The 18,746-nt window shown below is 41.4% G+C and overlaps 1 protein-coding gene across 1 annotated transcript in view; it reads left to right on the forward strand.

Annotated features, from left to right (window-relative positions):
* LOC112248956 (protein kinase C-binding protein NELL1) overlaps positions 1–18,746 on the forward strand; it is a 412,284-nt gene that overhangs the window by 312,382 nt on the left and 81,156 nt on the right. Inside the window, exon 13 of the mRNA XM_024418430.2 lies at positions 1,824–1,949. Coding sequence (XP_024274198.1) covers positions 1,824–1,949 — 126 coding nt within the window. The remainder of the gene's footprint in view (positions 1–1,823; positions 1,950–18,746) is intronic.

The raw sequence follows: 18,746 nt of genomic DNA on the forward strand, positions 1-18,746 counted from the left end.
AACAGACGTTCTGTTATAGTCACAGCTGTGATTTAACCAGTTTTAGAAACGTCTGAGTGTTTTCTATCCACACATACTAATCATATGCATATACTATATTCCTGACATGAGTAGCAAGGCGCTGAAATGTTGCGCGATTTTTAACAAAAAGCTGCGAAAATTCGCAGCCTCCTTAAGAGGTTTTAACAAACCTCCAAAGGAGCTACAATGCCATACAACACTCCTTCCGTGGCCTCCAAATGCTCTTAAATGCTAGTAAAACTATATGCATGCTCTTCAACCGATTTCTGCCTGCACCCACCCGTCTGACTAGCATCACAACTCTTTATGGTTCTGACTTAGAATATGTGGACAACTGTAAATACCTAGGTGTCTGGCTAGACTGTAAACTCTCCTTCCAGACTCACATTAAGTATTTCCAATCCAAAATTAAATCTAGAATCTGCTTCCTATTTTGCAACAAAGCCTCCTTCACTCATGCTGCCAAACACATCCTCGTAAAAGTGACTATCCTACCAATCCTTGACTTCGGTGATGTCATTTACAAAATAGCCTCCAACCCTCTACTCAGCAAATTGAATGCAGTCTATCACAGTGCCATCCGTTTTGTCACCAAATCCCCATACACTACCCACCACTGCGACCTGTATGCTCTCGTTTGCTGGTCCTCGCTACATATTCATCGCCAAACCCACTGGCTCCAGGTCATCGATAAGTCTGTGCTAGCTAAAGCTCTGCCTTATCTCAGCTCACTGGTCACCACAGCAATACCCACCTGTAGCACACGCTCCAGCAGGTATATTTCACTGGTCATCCCCAAAGCCAACACCTGCTTTGGCCGCCTTTCCTTCCAGTTCTCTGCTGCCAATAACTGGAACGCATTGTAAAAATCACTGAAGTTGGGGACTTATATCTCCATCACTAACTTTAAGTATCAGCTGTCAGAGCAGCTTACCGATCGCTGCAGCTGTACACAGCCCATCTGTATATAGCCCATCCAACCAACTACTTACCTCATCCCATATTTGTTTTTCTGCTCTTTTGCACACCAGTATTTCTGCTTGCACATCCTCATCTGCACATCTATCACTCCAGTGTTAATTGCTAAATTGTAATTACTACACAACTATGGCCTATTTATTGCCTTGCACACACTGTATACAGAGTTTTCTATTGTGTTATTGACTGTACTTTTGTTTATCCCATGTTTAACTCTATGTTATTGTTTTTGTCGCACTGCTTTTGCTTTATCTTGACCAGGTCGCAGTTGTAAATGAGAACTTGTTCTCAACTGGCCTACCTGGTTAAATAAAGGTGAAATAAAAAAATAAAACATTTAAATAAAGGGAAGAGGGTGTCACTTGGGATGCTGCCTCTTTCTCTCTGAAGGAATGAACTCCACTTCTTTTTTCAAACTTTAAATTTTTTTTTTTAACATTCGTAGAGGCATAGTGGGGTAAAATAAGATATGAGAGTATTAAAAGGTAGTGGGACAGATTTGAACCCACACCGATACAGGTACATATGGCCTGGGGTCTACAGCACTAACCACTAGACCAGGGTTTTCTAAACCCGGTCCTGGGCCCCCCTGTGTGCGCGTTTTGTTTTCTGCCAGAGCACTACACAGCTGATTCAAATAATTCAGGCTTGATGAGGAGTTGGATATTTGAATCAGCTATGTAGTGCTAGGGCAAAAAAACTAAATGTGCACCCAGGGGGGGCCCTGTCCCCCTCTCTACAGTCCAACTGTCACTACCCATAAACAATATATATATAAAATATTATATATTTACAACTCCTCTGTGTGTGTTCTCCTCTCTCAGATATCGATGAGTGTGTCACCCAGATGCACTACTGCCAGGCTAACACGGCGTGTGTGAACCTACTCGGCAGCCATCGCTGTGACTGTCTACCTGGCTTCATCAGAGTGGATGACTATTCCTGCACAGGTAGGCCAAATATGCACACACACATACTTTGAACATTTCGGTAGGCCAACACAAGCACACACACCCACACATACACTTCCTAATTTTCCGTAACTAACATCCTGAGGATTATCGGTCATTTCAAATCAAATTTTATTTGTCACATGCGCCGAATACAACAGGTGTAAACCTTACAGTGAAATGCTTGCCAATCTTGAGACCTCAAGGTTGGCAAGTATTGTGTCTTGGTAAACACAGAGTGCACTCACTTCTCATAGTTAACACACAACTCACAGTGCCAAAGTAGGCCAGATTAATCCTCTCAGTTTGTTTTAGTCTGAGATTTGTACAAAACTACAGAACAGCAGCAGTACAACCTTTCTCAGAGAAGGAGTGCTGATTTAGGATCAGTTTAGCCCTTTAGATCACAAGGAATAAGATTACATGGACCCAGAGAGCTGAACCTATATCAGCACTCTGAGAAGCTTGAAAAAAGAGTTTTATAATTTTATAGTTTTACTCAGTGTTGGTTGAGAGAAGCAACACATTACAGCTCATGGTGACTTGAGCATCCTTCTCTCTCTGCCTCTCAGAAGACCGTGAGTGGTTGTGAGAGCCATTTGACCTCAGGTCGGTGTACTCTGGAGCCACACACACTGTCCTTCAGCTGGAGAGGGGTCAGGACGCAGCTCCACACTGTTGTCAAACTGGGGTCAGGACGTGGCTGCTGTCGTGGAAATTTAGTACTGGGATAGACTTGTTCATTTAATATTGACTATTTATTGTAATAAAAGAAATGTCTTACTATTAGTTAAAAAAATGAATAGTTAACCATTAATATCAAATAGATCAGTTGATTACGTCATTTTTCTATCACACCATACACTGCAGTTAAACTGGGGCTGTCAGGTCAAGAGACCGTTTTAAAAAGGTGGGAAAGACGTGGGGGGGGTTTGGAGATGCAGATCTTATATCAGATAAACAAACTACCTAATTAAGTTTAAGGCCCAATCCTGAATCAGATCAAAACAACTAAATGGAAGCCCCCACCCCACTTGGTTTACCATCTAAGGGATGAGAAATGAGAAATGAGAAATGTAATAATGTAATAATTCTCAAATTAGATAGACCAAGCTTTAGATGCAAGGATTGACAGTCTGTGAGGTGAAACCATATTTTAAGGCTATACATTGTTTCCATATCACAGATTGGGTCTTTGAATTATGGAAATGTGCACATCTACTGTCTGTTGACATTAGCTGGGACTCTTCATCTGATTCAAACAAGCCAAGCTTGTGTTTACTTCCGATACTTTCTGATTTAGGGAAATCAAACTGCTTGCCACAATCCTCTGGGCATGCAATGCCTCCAATTAGGTTTTGTTGTGGTGGATTATTCTGTGTGTGCATGCTAAATGGCACCCTATTCCCTACAGTATATAGTGCACTACTTATGACCAGGGCCCATAGGGAATAAGGCAACCATTTGGGATACAGGCTATGCATTTAGAGGCGTGCAGATTATCAACAGAATAGCTCATCAGCAACAGTGTTTTCGAGGATGTAATAATGCAAAAACCCACTGAATAGCACCATTGATTTGTCTGATTGGAAAATCAAAATTCACATTTCCAAATGACACCACCACCTCTGTCATTTCTTACATCTAGCATGTCAGAATGTTAGCCAATTCTGCTAGGGAAAGGAGGAATGTTAAGATGGGGATGTTATTTGTTTCAGGGTAGAGTGAATTTGACCTCTGAGAGAGTTACTTTTCATTTCCTGTCCATGCAGTTTGTTAAATCACATGAACAGGAAATTACAAATAACTCTCCCTGAGGTCAAATTCAATGTACCCTGAAACAAATTGCCTCCCCCAAATGTTAGCCAATTCTGTTAGGGTCAGGATGGCGACAGGAGGAAGTTGAGGTAATATGTACATGTAGGTAGAGTGACTATGCATAGATAATAACAGCGAGTAGCAGCAGCGTAAAGGACAAAGGGGGGAGGGGTGACAGGGCAAATAGTCTGGGTAGCCATTTTGTGAGATCTTCAGGAGTCTTATGGCTTTTGTGTAGAAGCTGTTTAGAAGTCTCTTGGACCTAGACTTGGTGCTCCAGTACCGCTTGCCGTGCGGTAGCAGAAAGAACAGTCTATGACTAGGGTGGCTGGAGTCTTTGACAATTTTTAGGGCCTTCCTCTGACACTGCCTGGTATAGAGGTCCTGGATGGCAGGAAGCTACCCTCTGTAGTGCCTTGCGGTAATAGGCCAAGCAGTTGCTATACCAGGCAGTGATACAACCCGTCAGTCAGGATGCTCTTGATGGTGTAGCTATAGAATCTTTTGAGGATCTGAGGACCCATGCCAAATCTTTTCAATCTTCTGAGGGGTAATAGGTTTTGTCATGCCCTCTTCACGACTGTCTTGGTGTGCTTGGACCATGTTAGTTTGTTGGTGATGTCCAACCTTGCCTTAAAAGTATGTCAGGAGCTCCTCCAGATGATGTTACAGGAGCTGAAAGAACCGTGTATCCAGCAAAACTTGGAGCGAGCATTATCTGACATCGGCTTTCGAAATAATCATATTCGTTGCACTTCCAGAAGGACTTATTGCACTACCCTGGCTGGCGAGGTCACTCAGGTGATTAATAACAGTACCACAAACTAAATTTGTTTATTTTTGTATTTTATTAACTTCTTGATGCACCCATCCCGTTAGCGGGATCATTTTCATCAACACCCGCTGAATTGCAGCGTGCCAAATTTAAATAAAATTACTAAACATATTTAATTTTCATGAAATCACAAGTGCCATATATAGCAAAATACAGCTTAGCTTGTTGGTAATCCACCTGGCGTGTCAGAATTCAATACAGCTTTTCGGCGAAAGCATAACAAGCATTTATGTAAGAACATCTCTCTCAGTAGACAAAATATTACAAACACTAGCAGCCAAGTATATTGGTCACGAAAGTCAGAAAAGCAATAGATTAAATCGCTTACCTTTGATGATCGTCGGATGTTTTCAATCTCTCATCGCTCAGACTCCCAGTTACACAATAAATGTGTAAATAAAGGTTTTACCTCCATTTGTTTGGCGCGTTATGTTCAGAAATACACAGGCGCAAGCGGTCACGACATCACAGACAAATTCAAAATAGTATCCAAAATGTCCACAGAAACATGTCAAACGTTTTTTGTAATCAATCCTCTGGATGTTTTTTATAATATATAATCGATAATATATCAACCGGGACTGTCGCTTTTTCAATAGGAGAGGGAGAGACAATGGCTGCCCCACTCTGTTGTGCAAGCAAAACTCATGCGAACACCCAACTATCCACTGACATGATGTTATATTTCTCACTCATTTTTCAAAATAAAAGCATGAAACTATGTCTAAAGACTGTTGACACCGTGAGGAAGTGATAGGAATGGGAATCTGGTTGATATCCCTTTAAATGGAGCGAAGGCAGCCTATGGAACATGGAGCTTTCAAAATAGTAACCACTTCCTGGTTTTAATTTTCCTGATTTTCAATATCAGTTCTGTTATACTCACAGACAATATTTTTGACAGTTTAGGAAACTTTAGAGTGTTTTCTATCCTAATCTGACAATTATATGCATATTCTAGTTTCTGGGCCTGAGAAATAGGCAGTTTCATTTGGGTATGTTTTTCATCCAAATGTCAAAATACTGCCCCTACACTCAACAGGTTTTAAGGAGAGCCATCGCACATTCTGATACAAAATGCAATGATGTGTACTAAACCTATCACCCGTAAAAAAGCGCAATTTGCTATGATAAACTGCATTCAAGACTTCAACACAGTGGCAGCTGCATTCATATAGACGATACCGCCATAGTCAAAAATCGGAATGTTGACTGAATTATTTGTTTTCAGCTATTTAAAAAAAAGACAGGACCAGTTCCTATAGAAGCCTATTTGAATTCTTAATTTCTTAACTAACTCATCAACATGCTTTTTGAAAGATAGCTTTTTGTCAATCCAGATGCCCAGATATGTATAGGTGGGGACACGATCAATGAGGACACCATCCAAAGTACGGATGCATAAATCATGTACCTTAACATGTTAACTCTGTATTAATTTAGTTGACAATTTAATTGTTTTTCTATGGCTGGAGCTCCCATAACTGGCTAACACTTCAGGCTCTCTGGTCAAATGGCTGCGATCAAGTTTGGTACGGTGTGGTCCACCAATGCAAATGCCTCGGCCAAATTGCTACTCATTCAACCAATCCATATGTCCAATTGCTTGGGGGTTTATTTAGTTCTAATTTATAGATTTGCAACATCAAGGCACACTGTTGCAGCCCGACAATACGCGATTTGCGGTAATTCACCGCAAGATACATTTTATGCAACATTTGGCACATTTATTTTTCAGAAATTCTAGAGATGGAAAGGATTATATTTACCCCAGATACATTATATGAATAATGAAAATGTAAAAAATCAAATTCCAATTATACAAGTAATGAATGTAGATCTCAGGTGTGACGGTCGTGGGAACCTTGGCAACCCCACCAGTATACATTAACTCCTCAAAATGGAGGTCACGCCAGCAGGCTGGCTCGTTACTAACCAATTTAGAAAGACCCATAAAATACAATACTAGAGGGAAAGTTCAGCAGACGCTCTGAGTTTCACTCCGAGCTTGCACATCGCAGATCTCATCCATCCGTAATTGGCTTTGAGAATATAGCATTTATATTTAGCTCCTCTATAAAGATTTAATGTACGATTCATGTCCCCAGTGTCTGGCACTCATCGGCGTCAAAGCATACTGCCATGAGGACTGATGTCTATCTCCCATAATATGCTGCTTCTTCAAAAGACATTCTGCTCTGTGTGGGTGTGTGTGGGTGTGTGTGCGCTCATGTTTGCTGCTGCATGCCTTTTTTTGATGCATAGCCTCTGTTCCTCTGGCAAATTCTCACATGGAATAGCCTTAATTTCTCAGAACAAGAATAGACTGATGAGTTTCAGAAGAAAGTTATTTTTTTCTGGCCATTTTGAGCCTGTAATCAACCCCACAAATGCTGATGCTCCAGACTATCAAGTAGTCTAAAGGTGGCCAGTTTTATTGCTTCTTTAATCAGCACAACAGTTTTCAGCTGTGCTAACATAATTGAATAAGGGTTTTCTTATGATCAATTAGCCTTTTAAAATGATCAACTTGGATTAGCTAACACAACGTGTTATTGGAACACAGGAGTGATGGTTGCTGATAATGGGCCTCTGTAAGCCTATGTAGATATTCCATAAAAGATTTGCTGTTTCCAGCTACAATAGTCATTTACAACATTAAAAATGTCTAAATTGATCAGAAATACAATTACATTTTATTTTAATGGACATAAATGTGCTTTTCTTTCAAAAACAAAGACATTTCTAAGTGACCCCAAACTTTTGAACGGTAGTGTATCTACAGTTGAAGTCGGAAGTTTACATACACCTCAGCCAAATACATTTAAACTCAGTTTTTTACAATTCCTGACATTTAATCAAAGTAAAAATTCCCTGTCTTAGGTCAGTTAGGATCACCACTTTATTTTAAGAATGTGAAATGTCAGAATAATAGTAGAGAGAATGATTTTTTTCAGCTTTGAATTCTTTCATCACATTCCCAGGGAGTCAGAAGCTTACACTCAATTCGTTTTTGGTAGCGTTGTCTTTAAATTGTTTAACTTGGTTCAAATGTTTCAGGTAGCCTTCCACAAGCTTCCCACAATAAGTTGGATGAATTTTGGCCCATTCCTCCTGACAGAGCTGGTGTACCTGAGTCAGGTTTGTAGGCTTCCTTGCAAGCACACATTTTTTCAGTTCTGCCCTCAAATGTTCTATAGGATTGAGGTCAGGGCTTTGTGGAGAGGAGAGCGTGAGCGCCCTCGTCTCCTGCTTGACTGGGCGAGCCCTCGAGTGGGCCAACGCAGTGTGGAATGGTCCGGACCTTAATGTTTTACAATTGTTCTTTTTATCAAATTCACTAAGGAGGATGATCGTCCCCTTCATCCTCTGAGGATCCTCCACTGATATACACATACAGTACCAGTCAAAAGTTGACACATACTCATCCTAGGGTTTTCCTTTGTCCGGGGGTTTTTCTTTTTCTTTTTTGTAGTTTGTCCAGAAACTTTTTTTATCCAATGTTATCCAACCTTCATTTTTTTTCCTGAAGATCATGTTCCCTGTCAATTTTGTATAGGTTGCATTACGAAGATTTTACATGCCCCAAATCCAAATGTATTAGACATATTGAAATCATGTATTTACATTGTCCTACATACTGTCCTTTATCCCTTTAACTATCTTTTTATGAAATAAAACACTATTAAATACTGTGAAATAAACACATGGTATCGTGTATTAACCACAAAGGTGTTAAAAATATCAAAAACTATTTTATATTTGAGATTCATCAAAGTAGCCACCCTTTGACATGATGACAGCTTTGCACACTCTTGGAATTCTCTCAACCAGTTTCACCTGCAATGCTTTTTCAACAGTGTTGAAGGAGTTCCCACATATGCTGAGCACTTGTTGGCTGCTTTTCCTTTACAATGTGGTCCAACTCATCCCAAACCATCTCAATTGGGTTAAAGTTGGGTGATTGTGGAGGCTTGGTCATCTGATGCAGCACTCCATCACTCTCCTTCTTGGTCAAATAGCCCTTACACAGCCTGGAGGTGTGTTGGGTCATTGTCCTGTTGAACAACAAATAATAGTCTTATTAAGAGCAAACCACATGGGATGGCGTATCGCTGCAGAATGCTGTGGTAGCCATGCTGGTTAAGTGTGCCTTGAATTTTAAATAAATCACTGAATGTGTCACCAGCAAAGCACCCCCACAGCACCTCCTCCATGCTTCGTGATGGGAACCACATATGGAGATCATCCATTCACCTAATCTGTGTCTCACAAAGACATGTCAGTTGGAACCAAAAATCTAAAATTTGGACTCATCAGACCAAAGGACAGATTTCCACTGGTCTAATGTCCATTGCTCATGTTTCTTGGCCCAAGCAAGTCTCTTCTTATTATTGGTGTCTTTTAGTAGTGGTTTCATTGCAGTAATTCGACCATGAAGGCCTGATTCACGCAGTCTCCTCTGAACAGTTGATGTTGAGCTGTGTCTGTTACTTGAACTCTGTGAAGCAATTATTTGGGTTGCAATCTGAGGTGCAGTCAACTCAAATGAACTTATCCTCTGCAGCTGAGGTAACTCTGGGTCTTCCTTTCCTGTGGCGGTCCTCATGAGAGTCAGTTTCATCATAGCGCTTGATGGTTTTTGCGAATGCACTTGAAGAAACTTTCAACGTTTTTTGACTGACCTTCTGTCACGACTTCCGCCGAAGTTGGCTCCCCTGCCTGTTCGGGTGGTGCTCGGCGGTCGTCGTCACCGTCCTACTAGCCACTACCGATCCCTTTTTCGTTTGTCTGTTGGTTTTGTCTTATTAGTTTCACCTGTGTGTATTTTAGTTTAATTAGCGTCCTTATATATAGTAGGTTGTCCCGCCCTTGTTTTTTGCGGGATTGTTTTTGTTACTCTGTTGTATGGTGGTTTTCGTGTGGTTATTCTCCGGACTATTTTGGTCCTGTGTTTGGGCTGGTCAATTGTATGCGCCCTGTGTGTTGGCGTGACCGTTTTTGTGCGCCGGAGAATAAATTGACAATCTACTGAACCCTGCTCTCTGCGCCTGATTCCACCCACCACTCCTAGTAAATCGTGACACCTTCATGTCATAAAGTAAAGGACAGTCACTTCACTTTACTTATTTGAGCTGTTCTTGCCATAATATGGACTTAGCCCTATTTGGTAAAAGTCCATCTTCTGTATACCACCCCTACCTTGTCAAAACCCAACTGATTGGCTCAAACACATTAAGAAGGAAATAAATTCTACAACTGAACTTTTAGCAAGGCACACTTGTTAATTGAAATGCATTCCAGGTGACTAACTCATGAAGCTGGTTAAGAGAATGCCAAGAGAGTGCAAAACTGTCCTCAAGGCAAAGAGTGGCTACTTTGAAGAATTTCAAATGTATTTTGATTTGTTTACCACGTGATTCAATGTGTTATTTCAGAGTTTTGATGTCTTCATTATTATTCTACAGCGTAGACAATATTAAAATGAAAGAAAAACCCTTGAATGAGTAGGTATGTCCAAACTTGACTGGTACTGTATATCTATATACAGTGCATTCTGAAAGTATTCAGACGCCTTGACTTTTCCAAATGTTGTTACGTGACAACCTTATTCTAAAATGGATTAAATGTTTTAAAAATGTACCTCAATCTACACACAATAGCCCATTACGACGAAGCAAAAACTGTTTTTTAGACATTGTTGCAAGTGTATTAAAAAACAGAAAAACATTATTTACAAAAGTTTTCAGCCCCTTTGCTGTGAGACTCGAAATTGAGCTCAGGTGCATCCTGTTTCCATTGATCATCCTGTGAAAAATTGATTGGACATGATTTGGAAAGGAACACACCTGTCTATATAAGTCCCACATTTGACAGTGCATGTCAGAGCAAAAACCAAGCCATGAAATCAAAGGAAATGTCCGTACATACATAAGTATTGGGACCCTTTGCTATGAGACTCGAAATTGAGCTCATGTGCATCCTGTTTCCATTGATCAATCAAGTTGTAGAAACATCAAGGATGGAGTCCACCTGTGGTAAATTCAATTGATAGGACATGATTTGGAAAGGCAAACGCCGGCCTATATAATGTCCCACAGTTGACAGTGCATGTCAGAGCTAAAACCAAGCCATAAGGTTGAAAGAATTGTTCTTAGAGCCCCGAGACAGATCTGGGGAAGGATAAAAAAAAAATCTGAATCTTTGAATGTCCCTAAGAACACAATGGCCTCCATCATTCTTAAATGGAAGAGATTTGAAACCAACAAGACTCTTCCTAGAGCTGGCCTCCTGGCCAGACTCTCAGACCATGAGAAACAAGATTATCTGCTCTGATGAAACCAAGATTGAACACTTTGGTCTGAATGCCAAGCGTCATATCTGGAGGAAACCTGGCACCATCCCTACGGTGAATCATGGTGCTAACAGCATCATACTGTGGGGATGTTTTTCAGCAGCAGGGACTAGGAGACTTGTCAGGATCGAGGGAACGATGAACGTAGCAAAGTACAGAGTGATCCTTGATGAAAACATGCTCCAGAGCGCTCAGGAAATCAGGCTGGGGCAAAGGTTCACCTTCCAACAGGACAACGACCCTAAGCACACAGCCAAGACAATGCAGGAATGGCTCTGGGACAAGTCTCTGAATGTCCTTGAGTGGCCCAGCCAGTGCCCGGACTTGAACACAATCGAACATCTCTGGAGAGACCTGAAAATAGCTGTGCAGCGACACTCCCCATGCAACCTGACAGAGCTTGAGAGGATCTGAAGAGACGAATGGGAGAAACTCACCAAATACAGATGGACCAAGCTTGTAGCGTCATACCCATGAACACTTGAGGCTGTAATGGCTGCCAAATATTCTTCAACAAAGTACTGAGTAAAGGGTCTGAATACTTAGAAATTTAATATTTTAGTTTTGTATTTTTAAAAACCTGTTTTTGCTTTGTCATGATTGGTTATTGTGTGTAGATTGAGGGAAAAAAACAATTGAATAAATTTTTGAATTAGGCTGTAACATAACAAACTGTGGGAAAAGTCAAGGGGTCTGAATACATTTCCAATGCATTCTATTTCTTCATTTTTATGGATTCAAATTGCACCTTTCATCTGTTGGAGTGTCGTCCATTGTCCTATTCGTATCCCTCACATCAAATCCTACCGGTCTGTTGGAGTCATCATCAGCAACATGTCTAATTTTTTTCCCTCTGAGGTAGCCGGTGACTGTCCACATTCTCCCAATCCCAAGTCGGCCAAGTAAAGGTCCAGCCCGGTCAAATGAAGGTCCCACTCCTCTTGCTCCGCATCGGACATCTTTGTCTGGATCCCCAGGTGTTTGATGCCATCTGCAGCCTCCCAAGTAGAGGTGTAGGTCACTGTGCCGGTGTCTAGGAACACCTTCAGAGTGGCAGGGTGGATAGACTTGAACTTAATGTTTTTCTGCAATAATTGTGCCTTTAGTTCTCCATACTGTTTCCTCTTGCGTTGTATTCAGCTGACCAATGACACTCACTTTCCTTGGTATTCTAGTCCCTACATTCCCCATTCCTTGAGCAGTATTTGTTGCTTTGTGTGGTAGAGTAAGAACTTGACCAGGATTGATCTCGGGGCGTATTTTCTTCCAAGGGCTCGTGGATGAGGGAATGGTGCTCCTTTTCAATGTTTGGATTCAGCTCCAGAGGTAATTGCAGTAGGCCCTTCAATAGATTCTCTTTGAAGTTCTCATTCTTTTCAGAATTCTCAGCTATTCCCTAGATGCGAATGAAAGATCTCCTTGAGTAATTCTCCAGCTGGTTGCAGGTTGCGTTGGCATCTTTCTTTCAGTGCGATGATTCTACTTTCAGCCTCATTAATTTATCAAGTCTAAGTTTTGCTGTCCATTGACTGAGTAAGTTGTCTAGCTTCTCATTCATTGCTGAACTTAACTTTCAGAGCTCTGCTAGAACTGCCATCGCCTTTGTTTCTTCCTCTAATGGGTTGTTTGTTCCTCTGGTTGTTTTTATACACCCAAGATCATGATTTATGGTTGTATAAATATAATTATTAGTTTTTAAATGTTTGTTAGTGGGTAGATCAGCTTTAATAGTGCATATAGATTGTAGATTCCATCAATGTAATTATCTGCATCATTTCCAATCCCCCATATATTCTTTTGTAAATGTGTGACCCGTTTCAGGAAACTAGGCGTATGTCACGGGTCACTATGTGCCTTAATAACAAACTTGTATGCCATCTGTAAATCCAAATAAAATTGTTAAATTACGAGGCCAGTTGGTTTAGCTAAGGTAAAAGGGGGAAACCCTCCCCGTAGCCATGATTGGCTGAGATAATGAATGGGCTGGACATGCCGAGAGATCAGTTAGGATTAGTCTGCCATTTAGCACTCTGTCTATTTGAGATTGTAATTACATCTAGGTAATCCTGTCTAATGCAGCTTTTTTATTTTATGTATGGTGTATTAAAATTGCTCCACTTTCTGTTCTGAAGGACTGAGTATTGAAATCAGTGGAATTTGAGTATTAAAGCTTACGGATTACATCTTAAAACTAAGGGCAGCCATGGCATCCTACAGGAGACATGTCCAACCATGAATGTTGTATATGGGTAAGATAGTCTGTCTAGATACATGATCAGATATTATATGTTTCTAATTTTGACAGAAAAAGCCATTTACTTGGTTAGCTTTAGCCTAATGTTAGCTAGCTAACATTGAACCTGCTTTGCTAGCTACCTGCAGATTCATGCAGGGTAATAACGTCGTGCATTGTGAATATGGTTCATTGTTTACCTAGCTAGCTAGCTACATGTCTTAACAAAAGACTACACTTTTGCAAGTAACCATTTCGGGCGCGTTCGTAAATTCAGTCTGGCCATCTATCTCGATTTCAGAGCATTCTCATCTGAGTGTGCCAGAGCGCAGAATAACTTATGAACCTAAGAACGCTCAACACCCGTTGAATATGGCCGGTGTCAGAAAATGTCAGTAATCTCATCGGCCAGAGCGTCCGCTGTGCACTCTGAACGGGGAACGCTCTGAATTTACAAACGGACAATCTGACAGCAAAGTTGCAATCAGGATAACATAACAGCCTAACCAGCTCTGCTAGGGCGAGTAATGTTTAGTGAGCTGTTCTCTCGCACTTAAAAAAGTGTGAAACAAATGAAAATATATTTCATATTTGAGATTCTTCAAAGTAGCCTTGATGACAGTTTAGCACACTATTGGCATTCTCTCAACCAAGCTTCATGAGGTAGTCACCTAGAATGCATTTTAATTAACACGTGTGTCTTCTTAAAAGTTAATTTGTGGAATTGATTTCCTTCTTAATGCATTAGAGTCAATCAGTTGTGTTGTGACAAGGTTGGTACGGTTGGTATGCCATATTATTATATATTGAGAACGGCTCATCTATGAATGTCTTTTTTGTGTGCTCTATCCTGTCTGATTATCCATCAGTCTGACAAACACACAATGAACAGAGAAACAATCTCTCCACTAAGGACTTTATTAAATAATTTTGATTGATGATTGATTGAATGCACGTGCTGTATAGCTTTATGATGATACTGTATGCGTGTGTTTGTGTGAAGGGGATTTTGTTTTATTGAATGAAAGTGACGTATAGCATCATGATTTAGTTTATTATAAACTCCTAAAAGGTGACTACAGAGTAGGTGTAAGACTGAGAAAAATAAAGCGAGGAAGGTAGAGTGAGAGTGTGTGAAAAGGGAGGGAAATTATGTGGAGAGTTAGGCCTCAGCATGAAAAGGCCGGGAGGAAGAGGAGTTAGAGATGCTTGGAGGGATAGAGATGTGGAACAAGGAGGAAGAGGAGGACGGTGTGGAGCGAGAGGAGAGTGGAGGGAGATAATGAAGAGGAGGAAGAGGAGTGGAGCGAGAGGAACATGGAGAGGAAGATCAACATGGAGAGGAAGAGGGAGAGCACACTAGATAGTGTGTCTGTGCCAAGTCTCACCATTCACGCAGCTTACTTTGTAAAATTTGTCTGTCTCATTTGTTGAATATACAGTGCATACAAATCAAAACAAATAATTTGTCACATCTCCAGAATACAACAGGTGTAGTAGACCTTACTGTGAAATGCTTACTTACAAGCCCTTAACCAACAGTTCAAGAAATAGAGTTATTAAGAAAATATTTACTAAATAAACTAAAGTAAAAAATGTAATGAAAAGCAACACAATAAAATAACAATAACGAGGCTATATACAGGGGGTACCGGTACTGAGTCAATGTGCGGGGGGTAAAGGTTAGTCAAGGTAATCTGTACATGTAGGTAGGGGAAAAGGGACTATGCATAGATAATAAATAGCGAGTAGCAGCGGGGGATGTAAATAGTCCGGGTGGCCATTTGACTAATTGTTTTTTAGTCTTATGGCTTGGGGGTAGAAGCTGTTAAGGAGTCTTTGGGACCTAGACTTGGCGCTTTGGTACAGCTTTGTGTGCGGTAGCAGAGAGAACAACCTATGACTTGGGTGACTGGAGTCTTTGACAATTTTTTGGGCCTTCCTCTGACACTGCCTAGTATATATGTCCTGGATGGCAGGAAACTTGGCACCAATGATGTACTGGGTCGTATGCACTACCCTCTGTAGCGCCTTACGGCTGGATGCCAAGCAGTTGCCATACTAGGCGGTGATGCAACCGGTCAGGATGCTCTCAATGGTGTAGCTGTATGATATGTTAATGCTAACTGAAATTTGGCTTATACCAGAGGATTGGATTTTTGTCCTCTAAATCATATCATATCACATTTTATTGGTCACATACACGTGTTTAGTGCGGGTGTAGCAAAATACTTGTAACAAAAAGTGATATGATCCTGGACTAGTCATTTAGGTCAGTTACCTTTGCTTTCTTGAGTACAGGAACAATGGTGGCCATCTTGAAGCATGTGTGGACAGCAGACTGGGATAGGGAGAGATTGAACTTGTCCATGAACACACCAGCCAGCTGGTCTGCACATGCTCTGAAGACGCAGCCCTGCGAGGGCTAACACGCTTGTTTTACTCACATTGGCCACGGAAAAGGAGAGCCCTGGCCTTGGTAGCGGGCCACATGAGCACTGTGATATCTTCAAAGCGGCACAAAAGGTGTTTAGCTTGTCTGGAAGCAAGACGTCGGTGCCCACGACGTGGCTGGTTTTCATTTTGTAATCCGTAGACCCTGCCACATACATTTCCTGTCTGACCTGTTGAATTGCGACTCCACTTTGTCTCTATACTGACGTTTTGCCTGTTTGATTGCCTTGCGGGGGAATAACTACACTGTCTGTATTCTGCCATATTCCCAGTCACCTTGCCATGGTTAAGGTTAAATGCTGTGGTTCACACTTTCAGTTTTGCCCGAATGCTGCCATCTATCCACATGTTGTATTAAATGTAATGGTATTTAACCTTCATTTAACTAGGCAAGTCAGTTAAGAACATATTCTTATTTACAATGACGGCCTACCCCGGACAACGCTGGGCCAATTGTGCACTGCCCTATGGGACTCCCAGTCACAGCCAGATGTGATACAGCTTAGAATTGAACCAGGGACAGTAGTGAGGCCTCATGCACTGAGATGCAGTTCCTTAGACCGCTGCGCAACTCGGGAGCCCCTGGTTAGAGTAGATTTCGTTAGTCATAGTGGGTACAACATCTCCTATACACTTCCTGATAAACTCAGTCACAGAATCAGTGTATTTGTCAATGTTATTCTCGGAAGCCACTCGGAACATATCCCAGTCCGCGTGATCAAAACAATTTTGAAGAGTACATGTAGATTCCGATTGGTCAGACCAGCGTTGGATAGTCCTTCTCACAGGTACTTCCTGTTTGAGTTTCTGCCTATAGGAAGGGAGGAGCAAAATGGAGTTATGGTCACATTTTCCGAAGGGAGGGGCGGGAGGACCTTGTGGTCATCCCGGAAGTTGGAGTAAGTGGTCGGCATGAGTTCTGCAGACTTGAATTCCTGTATGTTATCACAATTACACCATGAGTTGTTAATCACGAAACATACACCCCCGCCCTTCTTCCTGGAGAGATATGTATTACTGTCTGCACGATGATCTGAGAATCCCACTGGCTGGACCGATTCAGACAGTAGATCCCGGGAGCCAAGTTTCCGTGAATGTTACAATCCCTGATGTCTCTCTGGAAAGAGGCCCTCGCCCTGAGCTTGTCAACTATATTATCCAGAGACTGAACATTAGCAAGTAATATACTCGGAAGCGGTGATTGGTGTGCGCGCCTCCTAAATCGGATTAGAAGACCACTCCGAATACCTCTCCTACGCCAGCATTGTTTTGGATTGGTTTCTGGAATTTCCCTGGGGGTGCATATTCCTGGTCGTAATGATGGTAGTGCTGGTGAGTTCGAGTCGCTCTAATATCCAATAGTTCTTCCCGGCTGTATGTAATAACACCCCAAAAATTATGGCCTAACAATGTAAGAAATAATACATGAAAAAAATACTGCAAAGTTTCCTAAGAGCGAGAAGCGAGGCAGCCCTCTCTGTCGGTGCCATCTTTCACTTTTGAAACTACCCTTCCAGCCTTTTCTTATCTACAGAAATCCAGGCTGTCTGGCTGTGGTGGTGGGGTAGCCGTCATTCATAGAGACAAGTTTATATGTAGCCCTGTGGTGAATCTTCCTCATTTGAGAGGCTTATCTATAGCTTGAACAAGAAACAGCCCATCTTGTATATGTTAGTGTACCACCCTCCTAAACCTAATATTTCTTAGAGGTTTAAACATTCCTGTGTGTTGCCCAAACAATGCACTAGTGGAAAATGTTCTTATCATGTTAGAATCCTTTAACTTTGTGCTACATGCCACAGGGCTTACACACAACAAAGGCCATATTTTTGATCTTGTGCTGTCCCATGGTCTGAATATTGAAACTTGGAAAAACTATTAATGTGTGTGTCTCTAACCATCTCAGTATTGTTTTTAGAATGCTTTCTCCTCCTCCTCCTAAAAATGTACCAGTCCCAACTCGCTCTTGCATCATTAACTCCACAACTGCTAGAAAATTCCTGAATGCTTTTTTCTCCTCTACCACTGATCCTGTTCTCTGTCTTCACACCGATGATTTGGTGAAAAGTTTCAATGACATACTGTATGTCAGGCTACTTTAGACTCAGTGGCACCAGTTAAAATCAAGAATAAATTGTCTGGCATAGTCTCACTCTGGTTTAATGACCACACTCGTGCTTTATAAAGTGAACGTAATGAATGGTCGTGTACAGGAAATAGGTCAAAACCAGTTCAGAGTCCAGTAGGTACCGAAGGGCAGGCAGGCGGGAATAGAGTCCAGAAAACAGGCAAGGGTCAAAACCAGGAGGACTAGCAAAGAGAAGAGAAAAAGGAGTATGGGAAAAAATACACTGGTTGACTTTACAAACATGCAAGACCAACTGGCACAGAGAGCCAGGAAACACAGGGATACATACACTGGGGAAAATAAGCGACATCCGTAGTGGGTGGAGACAATCACAAGGACAGGAAAAACAGATCAGGATGTGACAGTGCCATTTAGCTGAATGTAAATGGAAGGCCAGCAAACTTTAAGTATTCTATGAGATAATAAAGGATGATGAGAAATTACAATGTTTCAGTAAAAGATGCAAGACGAAACACTTCTCTACCCTAATCTCTGAGAAAACCCTCATAATTGAGTGTATTGCTGGTGCCATCCCTAGCAGTGACATGCTTGCATCCCCTGATCTCTGCAAAAAGTTTTTACGATTCTTTATAGAAAATATTAGATCCCAGATTGACAGATTGACATACCAGCATTTCTGGTCAGGAGACACTTGCGGCAACTACTCTGAGACTGTCAACTGCATGATTCTCCAACTTGCGGATCACAGGCCGAATTTGGCCTGCGGATGATTTTATTTGGCCCCCCAAATATGTTTTTATTTTACATTTGTATTCTTGGACATAAAAGACTGTAGTTACAAGTTATTTTTTATTATGTTACGGCCCTAACGGGCCCTGCATCTCAACCAATAGCCAATATTGGCTAAAGATCTCAAGCATGGATACAGCATATCCAAAGATGGTCAGGTTCTTGGGCTTTATGGTGGCCACTCTGGTTTGGGTGTCCTTCGCAGAACCGTGTCGCTGTAACCA

The sequence above is a fragment of the Oncorhynchus tshawytscha genome, linkage group LG04 (assembly GCF_018296145.1).
Source record: "Oncorhynchus tshawytscha isolate Ot180627B linkage group LG04, Otsh_v2.0, whole genome shotgun sequence".
Taxonomy (NCBI): domain Eukaryota; kingdom Metazoa; phylum Chordata; class Actinopteri; order Salmoniformes; family Salmonidae; genus Oncorhynchus; species Oncorhynchus tshawytscha.